The following is a 19,427-nucleotide window of genomic DNA, read 5'->3' as shown; positions in this document are numbered from 1 at the left end:
TCAAACAGATTACATTTCCCAATTTTAGAGTGCTGAAACTATGTCTTTACAGTTATCTTTCAAAAGAGTTAACAGTAATATCAACAGGTGTAAAGTTAATATGTTCTATAGTGATCCAATATGAGATGTTCTCAGTTTAGGCATTAGTAGAGGTGTTTTTTTTTTTTTTTTAAAGAAAAAATTAATCATATGACATTTCTAGTGAATGAAGGCTACCTGCTAGATACTACTTAAAGACATGATGACTTTTATAAATATTCTGGGTAGGAAAATTCCAAAGTGGTAACAGATAGGAAAATAAAGCAGAGGTACAAAAACCTATTGTTCACTCACATTTAAAAAACTGGAAGCAATATGGATAATCCTAGCCATAGCTAGGAAGTGCATACCATATGAATGCTTCCACAGTGATGCTTCCACAGTGTTGTGGGTCAATGTCAATACACACACCTAAGAAATAATTTGGAAAAGTTAATGTCATGAAAGGCCACTGTCCCTTTAAAGAAGGAAATCAGGGAAAACTCTCTGTCTTGGCATAAATTAAAGTACTGAGCTTGTTTACAAAGAAAGCAGTAACAAAAGATTTTTAATGAAAAGGAAAAGGAAATAGATATTGAAAAGTCTGGTTTAAACCACCAGATATATTTTGGTAGACTGTTTGCTGTATTGGCTAGTAAATTATAAGGAAGTATTTTGTTATTATTATGTCTTTGTTCTTTTGGCTTTTTATTTTTATAAAGTTGCAGAGAAAAAGACTTAGTTTCTAATATGCCTTCTTTCCCTATGACTAGCAAAAAGCAAAGAAAAGTTATATTGCCAGTTTTACTTAATGTAATTAAAGGGATAAAACATTTAAGTTTGAGATAGGGATGGAAATCATTAAGGCTATCGTAAGATAAACAAATGTTGAATATATATTAGGCTATTCATTAAAGAAACAAAACACTAAAGAAGACACTGATGTCCCATTTGAAGAAGGGAAAGTCAATGAATGAAGAGAAAATAAGTGGAGATTAGTGTATTTAATTATGTAATGTGAAAACTCACAAAAACTGTACTAAGCCCTCTTTTTGCGCTAATCTATAATCACCTGTTGAGCACTTATTACAGGCACTGTCTAAATGCTTTATATGTGTTATCTCTGTAAATCCTCCAAGCAATACATATGAGGTAGTTACAACAGTACCCCCTTATTCCATGGTTTTGCTTTCCATGGTTTAAGTTACTCACGGTAAACCGTGGTCTGAAAATAGTAAATGGGAAACTCCAGAAATAACAATTAATAAGTTTTGCATATCATGCTCTTCTCAGTAGCATGATGAAATATTGCACCATCCCACTCCATCCTGCCTGAGTCGTGAATCATCCCTTTGTCCAGTGTATCCTCATTGTACTTGCAACCTGCCCCTTAGTCACTTAGTAGCCATCTTGGCGATCAGATTGACTGTCACAATATCACAGTGCTGTGTTCAGGGAACCCTTATATTACTTACTGACCTCAACGTGCAAGAGTATAATGTTGGCAATTTGGGTATGCCAAAGAGAAGTTAAAGTGCTTCCTTTAAGTGAAGTGGTTAAAGTTCTTAATAAGAAAAGAAAAAAATTGTATGCTGAATTTGCTAAGATCTATTGTAAGCATGAATTTTCTAAACGTGAAATTGTGAAGTTAAAAGAATTTCTTGCTAGTTTTGTTGTCGCACCTCAAACTGCAAAAGTCATGGTCACATTGGTGATAAGTGTTAGTTAAGATGGAGAAGGCATTACATTTGTAGGTGGAAGACATGAACAGAAACATGTTCCAATTGATGACAATGTGTTCCATCAGAGAACACTGAGCCTGTTTGAAGGCTTCCACAAGGGATCCTCTAAAAGGAGTAACACTTAGTCATTTACAGCAAATAAAAGATGGGTACACGTATTCAGGAATAGGTTTGTACTGAAAAATATAAAAATTATTGAAGAGGCTGCATCTGCTGATGATGAAGCTACTGCCACATTTCTGGCACAGTTGATGAAGTTGATTAAGGAGAAAGGATACCATTCAAAGCAAGTCTTCAATTATGATGAAACCAGGATCATCTGGAAGGAGATACCTAATAGAACCCACATTCATAGAAGTGTAAAGGAGGCACTAGGGCATAAAACACAGAAGGACAGATTAACTCTGGTGCTATGTGGCAATGCTGCAGGGCATAAGATAAAGCCAGGCATAGTGTACACAGAGAACCCCTGTGCTCTCACAAACAGAACCAAAAATTATCTGCCTGTGTTTGATATAGGGTTCAGTACTATCTGCAGTTTCAGGCATCGATTGGGGGTCTTGGAATGTCTTCCCCTCAGATAAGGGAAGACTACCGCATATTTTACAGGTTCAGAAATAGGCTCATAGGTAATTTTTCTGGATTTGAACCCAATCTACCTAAATTCAAAACCCATTCTTTTAGCCACTACACCATAATTTGAAGGATTATTTGGGATTAGAATGGGGATTGGATGGTAAAAAACAAAACAAAACAGTGAAATGTTTGGGAGAAATGTTTTATTTTATAATGGAATCATGTGAGCTCTCTTGTGCTTATGAAAGAAAACACTGTTGTGTGAATTATGAGGGCAGGGCAAACCAGGTGCCCAGTATGCTTACTATGCTTCACTGAATGCAAATAGCCTGAAACACGCTATGTTATGTGTTCTTGCCATAGCAAAAGAAATCTGGCTGAGCTTGTTTTAATATAAACAGAGAAACTAGTGATGAAGCTGAGGCTAACATATCACATTTCATCTACTTCTCACAATTTTAGATCAGCCAGACAGAAGTGAAGTTTTATATACACATTTGTGTATATTTAACAGAACCCTAAATACTAAATATGATTAAGCATCTTAATTCATTAAGATTCACTTTTACATTAACAACAAAGGGGTTATATACAATGTATATTCCAGAATATTTAAGTTTAGACTCTCAGGTAAAAAGGAAAGGTCAGATACTATGTTCTTTCTTTTTACCTCTCTTTTCTGATCCTGACCCTTCTGTCTGTTAAGTGAAAAGAGACACATTATAGTTCTGGGAAATCAAAGTATAAGCCTCCAATTGTCTCCATGACAATGGAGCTGCTAATTGGTCAATGAAGTGGCTGTTTCAAGCCATTCTTCCACCAGTGAATCCGTGGCTGCTAGCAGCAGAGAAAGGCTCTAATCCAAAACTTTATGCACCACTACTAGGCTCAGACTGTTCTACGAAGTTTCTCAGTTGAGCTAGAGTTTGGTAAAGATGCTATCACCTATTTTGAAGAGATTCTAATAATGAGATACCTATTCCAAAGGATCCTCGGATATTTTCTCACAGCATTTCTCCTCTCCCCTTACCCAGGGTGTGTGATTTTTTATTATAAATATATAGATACATAATCATAACCTTTTTCAACAAGGACTAGATTACAAATATTTTTCCAGAAAAACATAATAAGGAACGATATATTAATGTAAGAATGAAATTAAATTTTGGTTATTTTTAATGAATATAATTAAAATAATTTGTTTATTCCAAGTGATTTTTCTCCAGGATTAAAATGATTTCCAGGAAACAGAAAGGCTAATGGCATTTTCTGAACCTTTCTTGGCATAGATAGAGATATAAAACCAGATTGGCTCCAGATATCATTTCTTGGTGGGGCACTTTCAAATATACATACAAAAACATGATGATGTTCATTTTAAATGACCTTTCCTGGTCTCATTATTATCTTTCGTCTGGTCAATTTGGTAGAAATTAGTAATGGCTTTGGTCTGCGTCCCAGTATAGGCAGTGTGGGATAGGAGTAGAGCTGTGGCTTCGGCCAGTCACAACTAGGATCAAATCCTAATTGTGTCACTTCCTTAAGTGTGACTTCACACAACTGACAGAACTTCTCTTTAGACTAATGTCCTAGTATGGAGCTAACAAATAACTTACTTGAAGGACTATAGTAAGGGTTTAGAAATAACACATGTAAAAGTGTGTGGCAGATAAGAGATAATCAGATGTCAGTGTGTGACAGCAACAATTTTAAACAATTAAGCAGCCAGTAAAAATTAAATCAACTCCTTTCTTTAACATACTTTTCTTTCTCCAGACTATGTATACCAACCGCAATGGCAACTGCGGTAAAATAGATGTCTGCGCAAAACCAAAAGAAATTTACTGCACAATGTTTGTTAGTGTGAAAACATTTTATACATAGTTTTTCTTTCTTTTTGAATTCCACTGAAGGAGTTTTGTAGGTGACTACATATATTAACACGAATTTCTTACTCTTGGCAAAGGAGGCAGAGAAGAGGAAAACTATTGATTTATTTAAGCGAAAATTTGTCAACCTATGCTATCTGAAAGAAAAATAATTTTTTAAAAGTGGAATTGGGTAGTGTTTTAGATCACTTTTTTTTTTTTTCCTTTTTTTGAGATGGAGTCTCGCTCTGTTACCCAGGCTGGAGTGCAGTGGCACAATCTCGGCTCACTGCAAGTTCTGCCTCCCGGGTTTGCTCCATTCTCCTGCCTCAGCCTCCTGAGTAGCTGGGACTGCAGGTGCCCGCCACCACGCCCAGCTAAGTTTTTTTTTTGTTTGTTTTTGTTTTGTATTTTTTAGTATAGACGGGGTTTCACCATGCTAGCCAGGATGGTCTTGATCTCCTGACCTTGTGATCCACCCGCCTCAGCCTCCAAAAGTGCTGGGATGACAGGCATGAGCCACCACGCCCGGTCTTAGATCACTTTCATCTGGGTGGGAACATGAATGTATTCATGAAAACGGTACTTTCACTGGCAAGAATTTCAGTAGGGGAGATGAGAAGGATAGGGTAGTAGACAGAAGCAAGAAAATGAGTAAGGCACCAAAGGAGGAAAGCACAGTATATTAATTGGGGATAGAGAGAAATTCATGTTGGCTGAACCCTGTTTTCCCACTTGGGGACTTCGGAATTGTTTGTGGACAGAATAAAAGTTAAACACATGCAGGTGAATTCGTTTCCTAGGGCTGCAGTAACAAAGTACCTCAAACTATATGCCTTAAAACAACAGAAATTTATTCTCTCACAGTTCTGGAAGCCCAGAAGTCAGAAAGCAAGGCATCAGCAGGGTCATGCTGTCTCCGGAGGCTCTAGAGAAGAATCCTGCCTTGCCTTTTCCTCGCTTCTGGTGGTTCCCAGCAATCCTCTGCTTTCCTCAGCTTGCAGCTGCTTAACTTCAATCTCTGCCTCTGTCTTTACATAGCCTTCTTCCTGGTCTGTCTTTACATCATCTTCCCTCTGTGTACATTTTTGTCTGTGTGTCTCCTCTCTTCCTATGAGGACATGGACGTATTTGGTGAAGGGCCCACGTCACTCCATTATCTCATCTTAAGGTCACATTCACAGGTACTTGAGGTTAGAACTTGGATGTATCTTTTTGGTGGACACAATTCAACCCAAAATGGTGTGTATATGTATTTCAAATACATGTAGATGTGTGATTTTAAGTAAAAATTATTTAAATAGCATTATCAACCTGAAAGTAGCGGTTCATCACTGTAAATTTTCTCAATTAATGGATATTAAAGGAATACATTTGTCAGGTAGGAGTCTAACAGTCTAAAACTTTTTTAACGATAAAAAGAGTTGTATACACTGAGAAGGGTTGGGATCTGTGGTATAGGGTTCCTGTGGAAGAGAATGAGATAAAACTAGAAAATAAGCTAAAGTATGCAGGGCGTTTGGTACCGAAAGGACTTAATTTCTTAGGCAAAGAGAATTACTGGTGATGGTGATGTTTTCACAGATGCAGTGCATGTATGTAGAAGCTATTGTGATGAATAAAGTAAAATGCTGGACCACTCATCTGTCCATCAAGGTGGAATGTTAGGAAGACTACCCAGGTAAGGATGAACTGGAGAAGAGTGAGTGTGGAAACAAGGAGACCAGGTATGAAGTGAGTAGAATCTAAATCAGGATGACTGTGGTGAGAATGAAAAAAATGGGATGAATGCTAGACCCACTCCCAGAAGAATGGGCAGAGGTATGACAATTTAATGGTGAATAAGTATGTGTGTATGGTGCATTTGTATGCATATTTATGTGATGTTTACGGGTACGTGTTTGCATTAGGGTGTTTGTACCATATCTAGTTCATTTAAGATTCCAGAATATGTATTATTTTAGCACCATTTGACATTTTTAAAATACTTGCTGATTAATCTTCCATGTCTCAACACAATTTTTTTCTAAAGGAAAAATCCAGAATCACTCATTTCAATTAGTTTAGTTTTTGGCATACAAATATTTATTGGTTGGTAAGCATCAACATTTTAACTATTCCCAAATTGGGTCAACGTAGGATACAAATATAGAATTTCTATTTTGTGTTTGTGTTTCCTCTTTAAGAGGAAAATTAGTGGAGCAAAAAAGATAAAAGAAGTAGTGGTAGTTGGAAGAAACTGACGTTTAAGTTTGATGAAGAAATTCTAAATAGATACCTAGAGAGGCTAAATGACTTCAAGTCCCCAAGGTAGGGCAAATTGCATCCACTGATCCTAAAAGAATCTTAAAACTAGATTTCTGAACAACTCTCAGTGGTCTTTGAGGAGTCATAGAGAACTATGAGTGCCAGAGGATTGAAGTGCTAAAGGCAGGGGGAGGTTAATTCTCGAAAATCCATAGCAAGTAGCTTAATATTGCCAAAACCAGTAATAATTCTTCACGTCGATATACTCATTTAATTTTGCTCAGATACTGAAACAGAGAGTTTCCAGACTGCAGCTAGACAGCTGTCAAGGTCCTTTATGGTATCCTTTGGAAAAGCCAGAGGAATATGTGTGCTAGTTATTAGAATACTATGGTAGCTAATTTATTATTGAAGGCATATACTAAACAGGTGCTTATAAACAACTTAAATCAGTTTTTAAACTTTTTGACTACAACTTGCAATAAGAAATACATATTATATCATTGCCTAGTAAGCCTACATATGTATTTTTATGTATATGTGCGTATAATTAAAACAGATTTTATGAAACGGTACTTACCCTTACAAAATATATTTTGAAATTTCTCATTCTGTGTGTTTCTATTCATTTCATTAAAAAACCCCTGCTGGTTGCAACCCACTAAATCAATTTCATAACTCCCTAATGGGTTGGGACCCACAGTTTGAAGAATGTGAATTGATTCAAGCAGAGTGATACTGGTGACTACTGAGCTGTTTCCATCCTGTTCAATCAAACATTTGAATGGAGGTATAGAAGGAATGTTTCCAAATTTGCACATAGGCTAATAAGACAATACATTATTTGCATGATATAATCAGGATTAAGAAATTCCTAGCAGATGAAATTTAAATGGAAAATTAAATAGAAAATTTGAATAAAATATATATATTTTTTGTTTTGAGACAGAGTCTCGCTCTCTTGCCCAGGCTGGAGTGCAGTGGGGTGATCTCTGCTCACTGCAACCTCTGCCTCCCGTGTTCAAGTGATCCTCCTGCCTTAGCCTCCTGAGTAGCTGGAATTACAGGTGGACACCACCATGCCCGGCTGGTTTTTGTATTTTTAGTAGAGACAGGGTTTCACCATGTTGGCCAGGCTGATCTTGAACGACTGACCTCAAGTGATTCACCTGCCTTGGCCTCCCAAAGTGTTGGGATTACAAGCGTGGACCACCATGCCTGGCCTTCAAATAAAATTTAAATTTAAATTGATATGTACAATTTTGTACTTTATATCTCAAAATCTACATGTAAAGCTACAAATTGTAGACATGCTGCTGCTAAAAAAATTAATAACAAAAGAAAAAGCCTTAGTTTTTCAGGTTGATAATTATTTCATGCAGCTATTGTGGTTAATAAAGTAAAACTCTTTATTAATCCTAATTAATCCTTGATGGCCTAGTCTGTCCATGAAGATGGAACTTTACGAAGATTACCCATGTAAGGATGGACTGGAGAAGAGTGAGTGTGGAAAAGAGGAGACAGAGGTATGAAGTGACTAGGATCTGCATCAGGGTGGCTGCAGTGAGGATGAAAAAAATGGGATGAATGCTAGACCTATTGCCAGGAAGAATGGGCAGATCTATAACTAATTTAATGGTGATAATAATTTCAATATGAGAGGAGAATGGAACCAAAATTATTTGAGAACCCACCACGTGCCAAATGTGATTCATTACTACATTACATGAATCATCAGTGTCATGTTAAGAAAAAAATCCAAAACCAAAGGAAACCAAACAGATCTAATTTGATTTGGGGCAACATTAACAGGAGCTATATTGCTAAAGGTTGGGGGGGGGGTAAGAATTTCCCTCTGTTTTATACAGATCCAAACCCACACCGAATTTGGAATATTCTGTTCAGATAAAGTTTAGAGGAAAGCAAGAAATCTGTTATTTAAAGAACAGGTGAAGGAAGTGGGAACATTAATGTGGAGAACTGCTGTTTCCATCCATTCATTTTTGAACACATTTATTCAATGTAAATTACAAGTCAGGCACGGTAGATGAAAAAAAAAAAAACAAAAATAATGACACAAAATAACTGTGGGTCTTTTCCAACAGTCAATAATGAAGGGAGACATTATTGATTGACACTTGCTACTACATTAAGTACCTTAAATGTATTAGCTCCTTTAATCCTATGAAGTAGTATTATCACCCGTATTTTGGGTTGAGTAAACTGAAGTTTTGAGGCTAAAGTCATTTTCCCAACATCATACTGTAAATTTAAGTAAATATAAGTGGGTGGTGGAACTAGAATCCAAATCCAAGTTCCACTGAATCTAGGGCATGACTTCTCTACCTCTCTGCAATATTGTTTCTTGAAACTCAGATTCACAGGTTTCTTATCTTTAAATGGTTGTCCTTAGGAAGTAGGGGTATGCAAAAATGCATACAAAATTAACATTCACCACATAAAATGTATTTTTAATCTGGAGATTTAAAAATATACAGATTAGGTATCTTCTATTATTATGTAGCTTTTAATTCAAAATATTGTTAATGTAAATGCAAAGTTATTTGTACACTTTCCAGGAAAAGGTTTTGTAGGCCAAAAGGAAACAGACCTGCTGACTTTTCTAAACTTTACATTTTTGGGATGGTATGGAAGACATATAACTGTGCCATTATGCAGACTTGTATGTGGTTATAATTGTAATTGTATGTGGTTATAATTGGTATTACATGTGTTTATAGGTCACGCAATACACATGCCTGTATACTAAGGATACAAAGACACATTGACTATATGCTAGCTGCTCAGCTGAAATTATTTTATGGAATTTTCACTTTCCTATGGGACACGTGTTATCATCCCTACTGAAGGAATGAGGAGACTGAAACTCAAATAGCTTGAGTAGATTGCAAAGGTAGTAAGTTGTGAGTGTGACTCAAAGAATCACGCACTTTCCACAGTATCGTAGTGCCTGGGAGGAGCTGATCGTCCACTGGAGAAAACTTTTTAATTGGTAAGCTCTTCTAAATATCTCTTAAATTGAATTAAGTATGCAAAAGAAGTGGAGTTTTCCTACTTGGAAATGGTGATATTATCTTTACCCACTATCTTCATTAAACAAAAATGAGCAGAAAAATATAACCAAGTGCCCACACATACTGCTTAAGAAAAAACACAAGAAAAATTAAAATGGAAATGTTAAAAATGATGTTACGCTATTCATTCAGAAAGGAAATACGAAGTTCAGGTTGTCACTGTCTCTCAAAGTACTCATGCAAGAAGTCTAAAAATAGCAAAAGGTGGAACTTGCTGCCATATAGATATATGCACAGTGGGTAAAAAATCTTAGTTTGACAACCTTTCAATCTAGATTTATGTATTTTAAAAAGATATCATTTTAAATTTGCAAATGAAACAGTACTCTTAAAAGCAGATGATACTCACTTGGGACAGACAAAAATGTAGTAGAAGGATACAAATGTTACAGGATTTTTCAATTATATAGTATATCTCAAGTCATACTATTATGACTTGCATGTTTTGTAAATTTCCCATACAGTTTCAAGCATTCTAGCATTTTATAATTCAGTTGCTATTTAATTTAAATGGACATGTTAGTTACCACTGCTTTCAGAAGTGTTTGCTTAACTACTTTAATAATTCAATCACTTTGGTGCAAGTTTAAACAAATAAACAGACATGCAACCAAGAATTCATGCTAAGCACTGGTTTTGAGGAACTTTTTTTTATAACCTGTGGTACTTAGAATTTTACCGTGTTCCCATATCCTGGGAGTTAACTTGACTGGCAGGTCCAATTAAATATGAATAATAACAAAACTGATAATGGTGGATTTGTATATTGACCTTTTTCATTTGAGATAACAATTAAAACGATCTGAATATACCTCGAGATACCTAATATTTCTGGTGGCTTTCAATAATCTTTATTGAAAAGGGCAGACCTCATGAAATATTAAAGAAAATTATATCCTTCCTTTCAAGGAATAGTCATGCCTATTTAGTTTTAATTCAATACAAGCAGTATGATTACTGGGTACATTTTAATTTTTTAAAATTAAAGGTTTATTTCTTATCTCTTGTGTCTGTGCAGACATAGATACGTACTTTTCTCACAGATCAAGGCTGGCAGTGAGGATCACCCATGTTTTTCGATAATTTCGAAAGTCCTCTGAATTGTACGTGCCTATGAAAAAAAGAAACATCAATAATTGGTATCATACCTGATGATCGTCAGGGATTTTGAAAGTATGGGATTTGTTGTTCCCACCAAACTACCCCAGTGACACACACTGCATCCTTTTTAGGCTGGGAGGCGAGTTCAAGAGCTGTTTGCTGTTCCGAGCTTGATCCAGAGAGGATCACTGTTTGACAAGTTCTATTTTAAGTAGTGCCTGAGTGTGCAGGTGTCAGCCTCTTTCATGGCTGTAGAAGCACCATTACGCTCCATCTGTATTCTTCCCCCGACAATGCAGGATCGCCTCCCCCCCTCACCCGCCTCCACCCCGTGCGTTTGTTTCTGCTTTGCCAGCCACTTTTTCTTTGGGAAATTCTAGGGAGGGCAGGCGGACAGGACTGCGAGAAAGGGCGAAGAGGGGCAGAAAGAGGTCGTCTGCCACTCCCCTACCTTAACAAGGCACGTGGCACTGGCAGTAGCAGCAGCTGGATGCAACAACGGAGATGAGGAACCTCCTCCCAGCAAGAGGATATTGAGAGAAGGAGGAGGTGGCAGCGAAGGCAAGACACGCACACTGTGTCCTTCCCCACAGGGAGAATCCGTCCTCAAGGGAAAAACCACAAGGAAGCCACTACCCGCCCCGCCTCTCCCAGCTTGCCCCAGTGTCTGGCAGCAGTCCCCATGCACCTGCTCACCTGTCTATCCGTTCAGGGTGGTTGGGGGAGGGACAAGGGGTGTCGGGGTGGGTGGGTGGGAAGAGAAGGAGGGCAGGGCAAAAGAGGGGGTGCACCGAGGGCTCCGCCCCCCCCCGGAGGCTGTGCGCAGGCGCAGTGGCCGCTACCGCAGGCAGGGGGCGGCAACATGGCGGAGTGAGCGGCGGCGTCGGGGCTTCACAACAACAGTGGCGCCCGTAGCAGCGGCGGCAGCAGCGTCAATAGCATCGGCCACAGCCTGAGCTTCAGCACCGGCCAGCGTCGTGGCCAGCTGCTCGCGTCCTAGGGCTTCTCGGAGCGGCGGCAGCATCTCCGCGGGGGGCGGGCCGGGCCGGACGGACCGGGAGAGGGAGAGAGCAGAGGCAGCGGCGGCGGCAGCGGCAGCGGCACACCTGCTGGGCGGGCACGGCCGCTTGCCCGGCAGCGGTTAGCGGTACCGCCACCGCCGAGAATAAGCCTGCGGATCCCCCGCCGCCTCCGCGGGGGAGAGCGCCGGAGCGGGCCGGGCTGAGACGCAGGCGGGGAGCGGGCCCGGCGCGGCGGCGCTGGTGGATGCTGGGGCTCCGAGGCGACGGCCGGGGGGCGGGGGCCGAGGCAGGTATAACGGTACCGGCGGCGGCAGCGCCGCTGCTCTTCCCTTCTCCTCAGGAGGGGGGCCAATGGCTAGCGAGAAGCCGGGCCCAGGCCCGGGGCTCGAGCCTCAGCCCGTGGGGCTCATTGCCGTCGGGGCCGCTGGCGGAGGCGGCGGGGGCAGCGGCGGTGGCGGCACCGGGGGCAGCGGGATGGGGGAGCTAAGGGGGGCGTCCGGCTCCGGCTCGGTGATGCTCCCCGCGGGGATGATTAACCCTTCGGTGCCGATCCGCAACATCCGGATGAAATTCGCAGTGTTGATTGGACTCATACAGGTCGGAGAGGTCAGCAACAGGGACATCGTGGAGACGGTGCTCAACCTGGTAAGGAAAAGGCGTGCTCTCCATCTGCTTCCCCAGTCCCCACATCCACCGTCCCTAGCGCCTTTCGCTCCTACCCTCCACCCCCAGGGTCACACGCGCCGCGCGTCCCTGGGAGCACAGAGCGTCCAGCCGGTATTGCCCAGCGGGTGACCTGCCTGCGTGCTGCCAGAACCACGCCACCTCCCTCCTCTCCTCTTTCTGGTCCTCTCCTGCCACCTGAGCGCAGTGCCCAACTTAACACCGCTTCTTATCACTTTTTAGGACCACGAGTAAACCAGTCCCCGCGGTGAAGGTTTTGGGTCGACTTTAGAGTTTAGTTAGGAGGTGAGGAGGCCTCCTGTTCTCTGGGGTTCTTTTTCTCACACTCTTAATTGTCCGTGGTGTCGCTCTCTGAGGATGACAGCCTTGCCCCTGGAGCCTAAATTCCCCCGTGCTGCTGAGATGTGAGAAGCACATTAGCTTCCGACTTGAGCAGCTGGGATGTGATGTTTTCGAGGGAGACAGAAAATGATGCAGTTTTGCATCTGTCTTTAAATATTCCAAGGCCATGATGGAGAGTGTTGTGTCTATCCATCCCCCTCCATCTCCGAAGCAGCCGTCCCTTCTTTGTAATGTTGCCCTGAATATACTGATTTCTTAGTCATTTTTTGTGCACACAAGGTGTGTGAGGACACTAGATCATACAGGTTCATTTCTGTGGTTACCTTCAGTAGCGTAGCATGTGGGTAAAGACTAAAGGAAAGGTTTGAAACGCAGCCCTAGGTTTTGGTTCCTTTCATGATAAGAAAGAGTTACTGCAGAAGTGTGTATGACTTAATGTTTTGCGCTATCTACAGAGAGGCTCAGAAGCGTTTAAGATGTCAGGGAAAGAAATGGAAAGAAATAAGGAGATGAGAATCGTAAATCGAGGATAATTAACAGTGGTTCATATTTAGTGCTTTGTAAATGGGTTTTTTTTTTTCTTTTCCCTGTAGCCAAGCTTTTTAAACAGTTTTCTCTGCAATATCTAGTCTTTGACATACTGTAAGGTTGGGCTTTGGGAGGCAAGACATAAATCGAGAGCCATCAGTTGAGTATTGTATTTGGTGTGGAGTCACAGGAACATAACAATATGCTTACAGGGGTACTTGGTACACCCATGCAATCATTTTTCAGCTAAGCAATTATTTTTACTTTATTGGAAAACTGAGAGAAAGCCGCAGCTACACGACTGGTGTCCTGAGACATGCATTAGATAATGTCTACGGTTTATGAACCTCCTAAATGCACAGAAAAGTTGAAGCTGTTTTTTTCCTTTTGCTAGTGTGTCAGGTCAAAGGAGATTATCTGTCTTCGTTATATTCATTGTTGTTTAAAACAAAACACCTATTTTTACTTTTGTGTGCCTTTCAAATAAATCATCATGAAAAGTCAGTGTAAGTTTGAGGGAATGTCACTAAGTTGATATAACCAAGTTCTTTTCAGAGCACTACTGGAAATACGGTTTTCTTGAGTTTTAATTTTAACTAGTTGCAAATAAGAGGTCAGTACTTGCCATTTCTTTTTAAAAGAAGATAAATGAAATCTCGAACTGTTAGTATGTTAGCAGGTAACTGTATTTCAGTAATTTAAAGGAACACATTTTTAGTTCCAGTTTTGATCTAACCAATATCATTTTTATGTTAGATTATATTAGGCTATTTTAGTAAGTATTCCTATGCTTACTTAATACATTTTAACCTGGTAAGAGGCAGTATAGCTTTCACAACCTGGAAACTGATTTGAATGTATAACCAGCTTGGACTCTGCTCTGCAGCAGTAGCAATGTATGCTGAATCAGTTCTTAACAGATGGGGTTTTTTAGATAGACGGTAGACTAAGAAAGGAAGTGAAATGTTTCTCTTGAAATAAAAAAGAAATTTAACTCTTCAGAGCAGTAAAAATCTGGCATGAAGTTTCAGTATGCAGACATTATTTCAGAGAACTTTACCGTTAAGCTTAGAGTCACTAGAAATAAAGTAATACTGAGATAGTGTATCCAAAATCTACTTAAGACTTTGTAACTGCAATGATATTTTGAATTTAAAGAGTTAGGTTTAAAATTTCTTTGTGTGTATCTAATAGATTTTTAAATAGAAACTTTTGGGGAAAAGAATAAATGACAAAAGGAGCTGTTTATTGCTAAGTTGTTAATTATATTAATTACGGAATATAAATTAGTCATTTGAAGTGTAATATTTCTTGAACTGTAGATTTAGGGCTTTATTGTCCAGTACACTCATGAAAATGTCATATGAAAATTTAAGTGGATTCTCAAAAATATGTGGAAGTCATGGGCGTTTAAAAAACGAATTATCAAACTTAATTCTATTTATTTAATAAGTAAACCAGTAAAATTCATATAGGACACTCAGTGATTCGTTAGAGTTTGGAAACCTTTAATATTAAATCTAAAATGAATTTTTTTAATGTTCAGTTTTAATTTAACACATTAAATAAAAATGTAAGGTAAAATAGTGAAATACCTATTACTGTGCCCTGAATGACAGAAAAAAAAGAACTAATGAAACTTAAAAAAAAAAAAAAAAAGAAAAAGGAGTTTCTACCTTAAACAATATCCTTGTCTCAGTCACCTTTGTCAGTATATTTTTCTTTGTTTTCCTGTTTATTTTTTCTTCCTATGTGAGGATACTCATAAATACTTGGTTTCTAGGTGCTATTTCTCACATACCTTGGCCAAAGAATTAAAAGCTGGGCAGAGTGAAGTTTAAGCATGCACTAAAGTGTAGGACTTCTTCAACAGAGCGGTGGCTGTAATTTTTCTGCTTTGTTTCCCAAAGGTCTAGAGACCCATTTTTACTACTAGGTGGATTGTGGGAGTTTGGTGAAGAATCACCAATGTGATATGCAATAAAATGAGTGATTTTTATTAGAGATGTATGTATTTTGTATAATGATGTTATAGTTGACTTAAAACATTGAAATATGGAATGGATAATGTTAGGAAGATAGGTAGATTAGTTTGTGAATAAAGTTACAGTCTGTATTGTCAAGGATTTTGCATTGTAGCTCTACTAATGAAAGAAACTGATCGTTAACAAACTTTGGCTTCTGGAGGAGTTATTTAAAGTGGCAATATAAGAGAATTTAACTACAGAGAAGAGATTTTGTTGATTGTTTTCAGTTGTAAAGCTGGCATACTCCCTAATCAAACTAATCTATTCTTTTGTAAACACATTTAACATATGTTTATATAAGCTTTATCCATATTTGAAGTAAAAGCCATGTAAATATATGTTATTGTTGTTTATAACATGGAAGTTTCTTTTATAAACATAAATTTCTAGAAAAATATATTTATAATAGAGGATTAATATTTACTTAGTGAAAGAATTAATAATTTTTTTGGAGTGGCCTTCTTATGTGGTATAGTATAATTCTATGATTATAATTATGGAATTATAGACTTGAAGATTTTTTATGAATAATGGAATTCATGAAATTTTTTTCATGAAATTTTTTCATGAATTTGTAATTTTTTTTCATGAGTTACTGTGAGTTGCATCAGTGTGTCTAGTTGTAGAAAATGGTATTTCCTCTGCTTATTTTTTTACATTCGAAGTGGCATGCTGTTGGCTGAGCTGGAAACCTGACAAGATGCTTTGAGGTGATACATGGTTTACTAAGTTTCTTTCATCTTGGCTTATGGATCATGGTATTTTTGTTAAAAGGGTAACTTCAAGGTTTTTTTTTTCTACTTGAATATGACAGTAACTCTTCTTCCTTAGAGTTTTTTTTTTTTAATTTGCAGCTTGATAGTCATAATTTTCGTTTTAAAGATATTTGGAATTTTACAAACAAGGTGTCTTCTGCATTTGAATTATATTTATTTTAAAAATACACAGTTGCAACTTAGAATCATAGAGGTCCTTAATACTAATACAACCATATTTATATTAAAATAATTTCATGCATTTTAATTTATGTTGATATGTAAGCCTTTTCATATTAATTTGAATTGTGTTTTATTCTCATGATTGGGTATGGAAAATAAAATTCAGGATTCACATGTAAATGCTCGGAGTTTCAATATCTTAAGGAGTTTTGAGATTTTCCATAGAAAATTTAGTCATATAATGACACTAAGGCAGCAAATATTCTATAGTCTATTATCAATTTATATTAATTTTAAATAAATGTTTTGTGTATTGCTAGCTGCTTTTTGGCAAATACTGTGCTGTTAATTAAAAATATCTCAAGGTTCTTTACTCTTTTGCTATACTTTTCCCAGACAGTGTGAAAGAATTTATTGGGTCTAACAGACTTAGCCCCCGTTTTGTGTCACTAGTATAGCTGTATTATAAAATTCAATCATCTGCGTTTTTTTTTTTTTTTTCTATATATGGAACATATTGTTATGCATTAGTTCCAGGTTTTCCATTTCTTGTCTTTAAATAATGTCAGCATATTTCTTTGGCATCATATATCACCCTGTAGCATTGCAGTTATTTCTGTGTGTTTCCCTTCCAAGGCTGTGAACTCCATAAGGGCAGGAACTGATTTTATGTACCTTTATTTTTTGTATTTCTAGGCCTTGGATAAGTTAAGTGCATTTGTAGTGTGCATGACACTATCATAGGCAGTAATGATTATGGTCAATTTCTGAAGTTATGTTCAACATTACGGTCCAGACCTAGGATCCTGAAATAAACTCATATATAAACTCAACTCATACAAACTTCATGTATTTCTTATTCTTCAAACTAGAAATATGTGTTCAATGTGTATAGTATTACCTGGCTGTGTAGGCATTACTGCATATGTAGATGTTATTTTGAACTGGCATCCATTAATAAGTTAGAATCTGGTAAAAACTTTTCAGTAAACTTTTATTTATAATCAAATATAATCATATAACAAGGTCATGTTGTTAACAAAGAAAATACATAATGCATTGAAGAGAAATTATAGAAAATACTGTTAGGATTTGTCATATTTCCAAGAATAGTGAATTTGTTCTTGTGTGTCTGGCATACATTTCACCTCTTTGTAGTGGTACCTCAGTTTTCCTTTGATGACTCACTCATTCCCCATTTGTAGTTCAACTGGTTTAGGTGGGTCGACCCCACTGCCTGCCTTGAGGGTCAGACCTCTAAGCCAGGTGTGGCAAGAACTGTGGTGACTGGTTCAGGGACAAACATTTAACTCAAGGGTAGCGAGCCTGAGTAGGTTCCAGGAATTGTGCTGGAAGGCTTTCTGATGGGGATGCTGAATGCGTCAATTCTTAAAGAGTTGTAGGTCCCTGTCTTAGAATTTGACTAAGTGTGAAGCAGACAGCCTCATGATTCTGTTGGAGAATGTAGAGTTCTTTTTGTCTGTGGTGATTATCTTCTAACCATTAAATTATTTCCTTTAAAATTTACTATTGTTATTTATTTCAAATCAGTGTAAGTTGGGTATTTTTGTCACTTGTAAACAGAAAGAATCCCCAGTAACATAGAGGTTAGTATTTGGAAATGACACATTGTAGGAAACAGACGTTAGATTTTGAAATGGAGTGGAAGGCAGTGAGAACTTTGTGATCCTCTAGCAGTTCGTTTTAAGGAATTACAGAGCAGCCATTTAAATTGTCACCTGTGTTATCTTTGTCAATGGAACTACTGAGGTTGGAATTTTAGAGATGTTGGAATGTTTTGGTCACTTTTTGGGGTCTTTGATAATGTCTTTTAAGAGAGCAGTTAACTTTGGTCCAAGTTAGCGTGCTTGAAAGCAAAGCAAAAAGAAAATGTAGCCTTTCCAAGGTAGAGAGGCTCTTTCTGCCTGTAGCTGCCATCCAAGATAGCAGGGACTTAGAATATTAAAGCTTTGTAGGTCATAAAGCCCTAAGTTTTTACCCCGTGCTAAAGTTGGTAAGAGGAAAGCCAAGAGTTTAAATTAGAACCAGATAAAGTTCTGTCTGATAAGCTTCTCCCAAGCCTCTCATGCAGCATACGCCAGCCTTCTGACCAAAGTAACAGTAATCCAGTTGTGAAGAGCTTTAAAATACGATGCAACCAGGGAGCAAATGATAGAATAGCTGTGCCTCCTCACCCAGTTTATTGTTTCACATTGCTTCAAGGAAGGTCATTAAGCTGAGGGTTAAGGGGATAAGAGTACTGGGAAGGCCTATTGCTATGAGACTGAAACTTAAAAGCTGACAAGATCCTGACAGGATCGCTTGTTTTGTTTGCGAATTCAAGTCCTTTGACTTAAGTAAATTGACGAAAAACTTACCAAAGTTTTAGGGAAGCCATACTTAGAGAGAAACCTCCAGTCTGGTAAACAAAGGCCTGTATTCTTTTACTTCTAAGGCAATTCTAAGCTCCAGCAGTATAGTTGCTAGAGGGAAAATCTGCATTATGGAGGATAAGAAGTGAGATCTTCTGAGATAGTGGTAGTGAATGTATTCATATTGGCCGACCCAAGGAATTCCATTAGCAAGGACAGGGAATTCTTGTTACTCTGACCAATGATATATGGTTTATGCTTTGAATTAGTTATCATGGTGTTTCTTTAACCTTCTTTACTCTTCTAAGTGCAGTTATTGTTACTTAATGTTTTTTTTACCATTGTATATTAATTAGAAGGTATAGTTAAATTTATTACATAGCTATATAATTGGTCAGGTTTGAGGTATCACCAAGAAGAATATTATCATAACACAAAAATTTCAGACTTGAGGTTAGATGCAGTAATTCGACTTTGTCTTTTTTCATCCTCTGGTGAGATGGTAAGTACACTTTCTATTGTGTCTAAGATAGCCATGTTAAACATGGATATTTAAGTAGTTATATGTATGAAAAGAAATGAGTGTCTGAGATGGGTGGGTAGCCAATGACTATAATGTTACAGATTTCTGCCGGTTTTGGCTGCCTAGCAACCATTCTTTCTGTTGTTAACATTCTCGATTTTTTGATATTCTTTTAGGAAGTCATTCTTGATTTTTATGGTCTGGGGCATCATTGGACTTTATCCTGCTTTCCTGGACCAGACACAGAAACTGACGTCTGGCCCAACAGTAACTGGTATTGGTTATAAAATTTAGCTGTACTTCTGAGACAGTTTGATAACTTCTTTCTGAGGAAAGAAAAAGGT

General features: G+C 38.1%; 1 protein-coding gene across 2 annotated transcripts in view; it reads left to right on the top strand.

Annotated features, from left to right (window-relative positions):
* The first annotated feature begins 11,493 nt into the window (after positions 1-11,493).
* Positions 11,494-19,427, top strand: part of NBEA (neurobeachin) — a 743,995-nt gene continuing 736,061 nt past the window's right edge. Inside the window, exon 1 of one of the 2 annotated variants that reach the window (XM_023208811.1) lies at positions 11,494-12,314. In XM_023208811.1, the coding sequence (XP_023064579.1) occupies positions 12,021-12,314 (294 nt within the window). In that variant the 5' untranslated portion in view covers positions 11,494-12,020. The remainder of the gene's footprint in view (positions 12,315-19,427) is intronic. The other variant, XM_023208812.1, reaches the window with a different exon arrangement.

The sequence above is a fragment of the Piliocolobus tephrosceles genome, chromosome X (assembly GCF_002776525.5).
Source record: "Piliocolobus tephrosceles isolate RC106 chromosome X, ASM277652v3, whole genome shotgun sequence".
NCBI classification, from domain to species: Eukaryota; Metazoa; Chordata; class Mammalia; order Primates; family Cercopithecidae; genus Piliocolobus; species Piliocolobus tephrosceles.
Note: the sequence above shows the minus strand (reverse complement) of the source record. Positions and strands in the feature narration are given on the sequence as shown.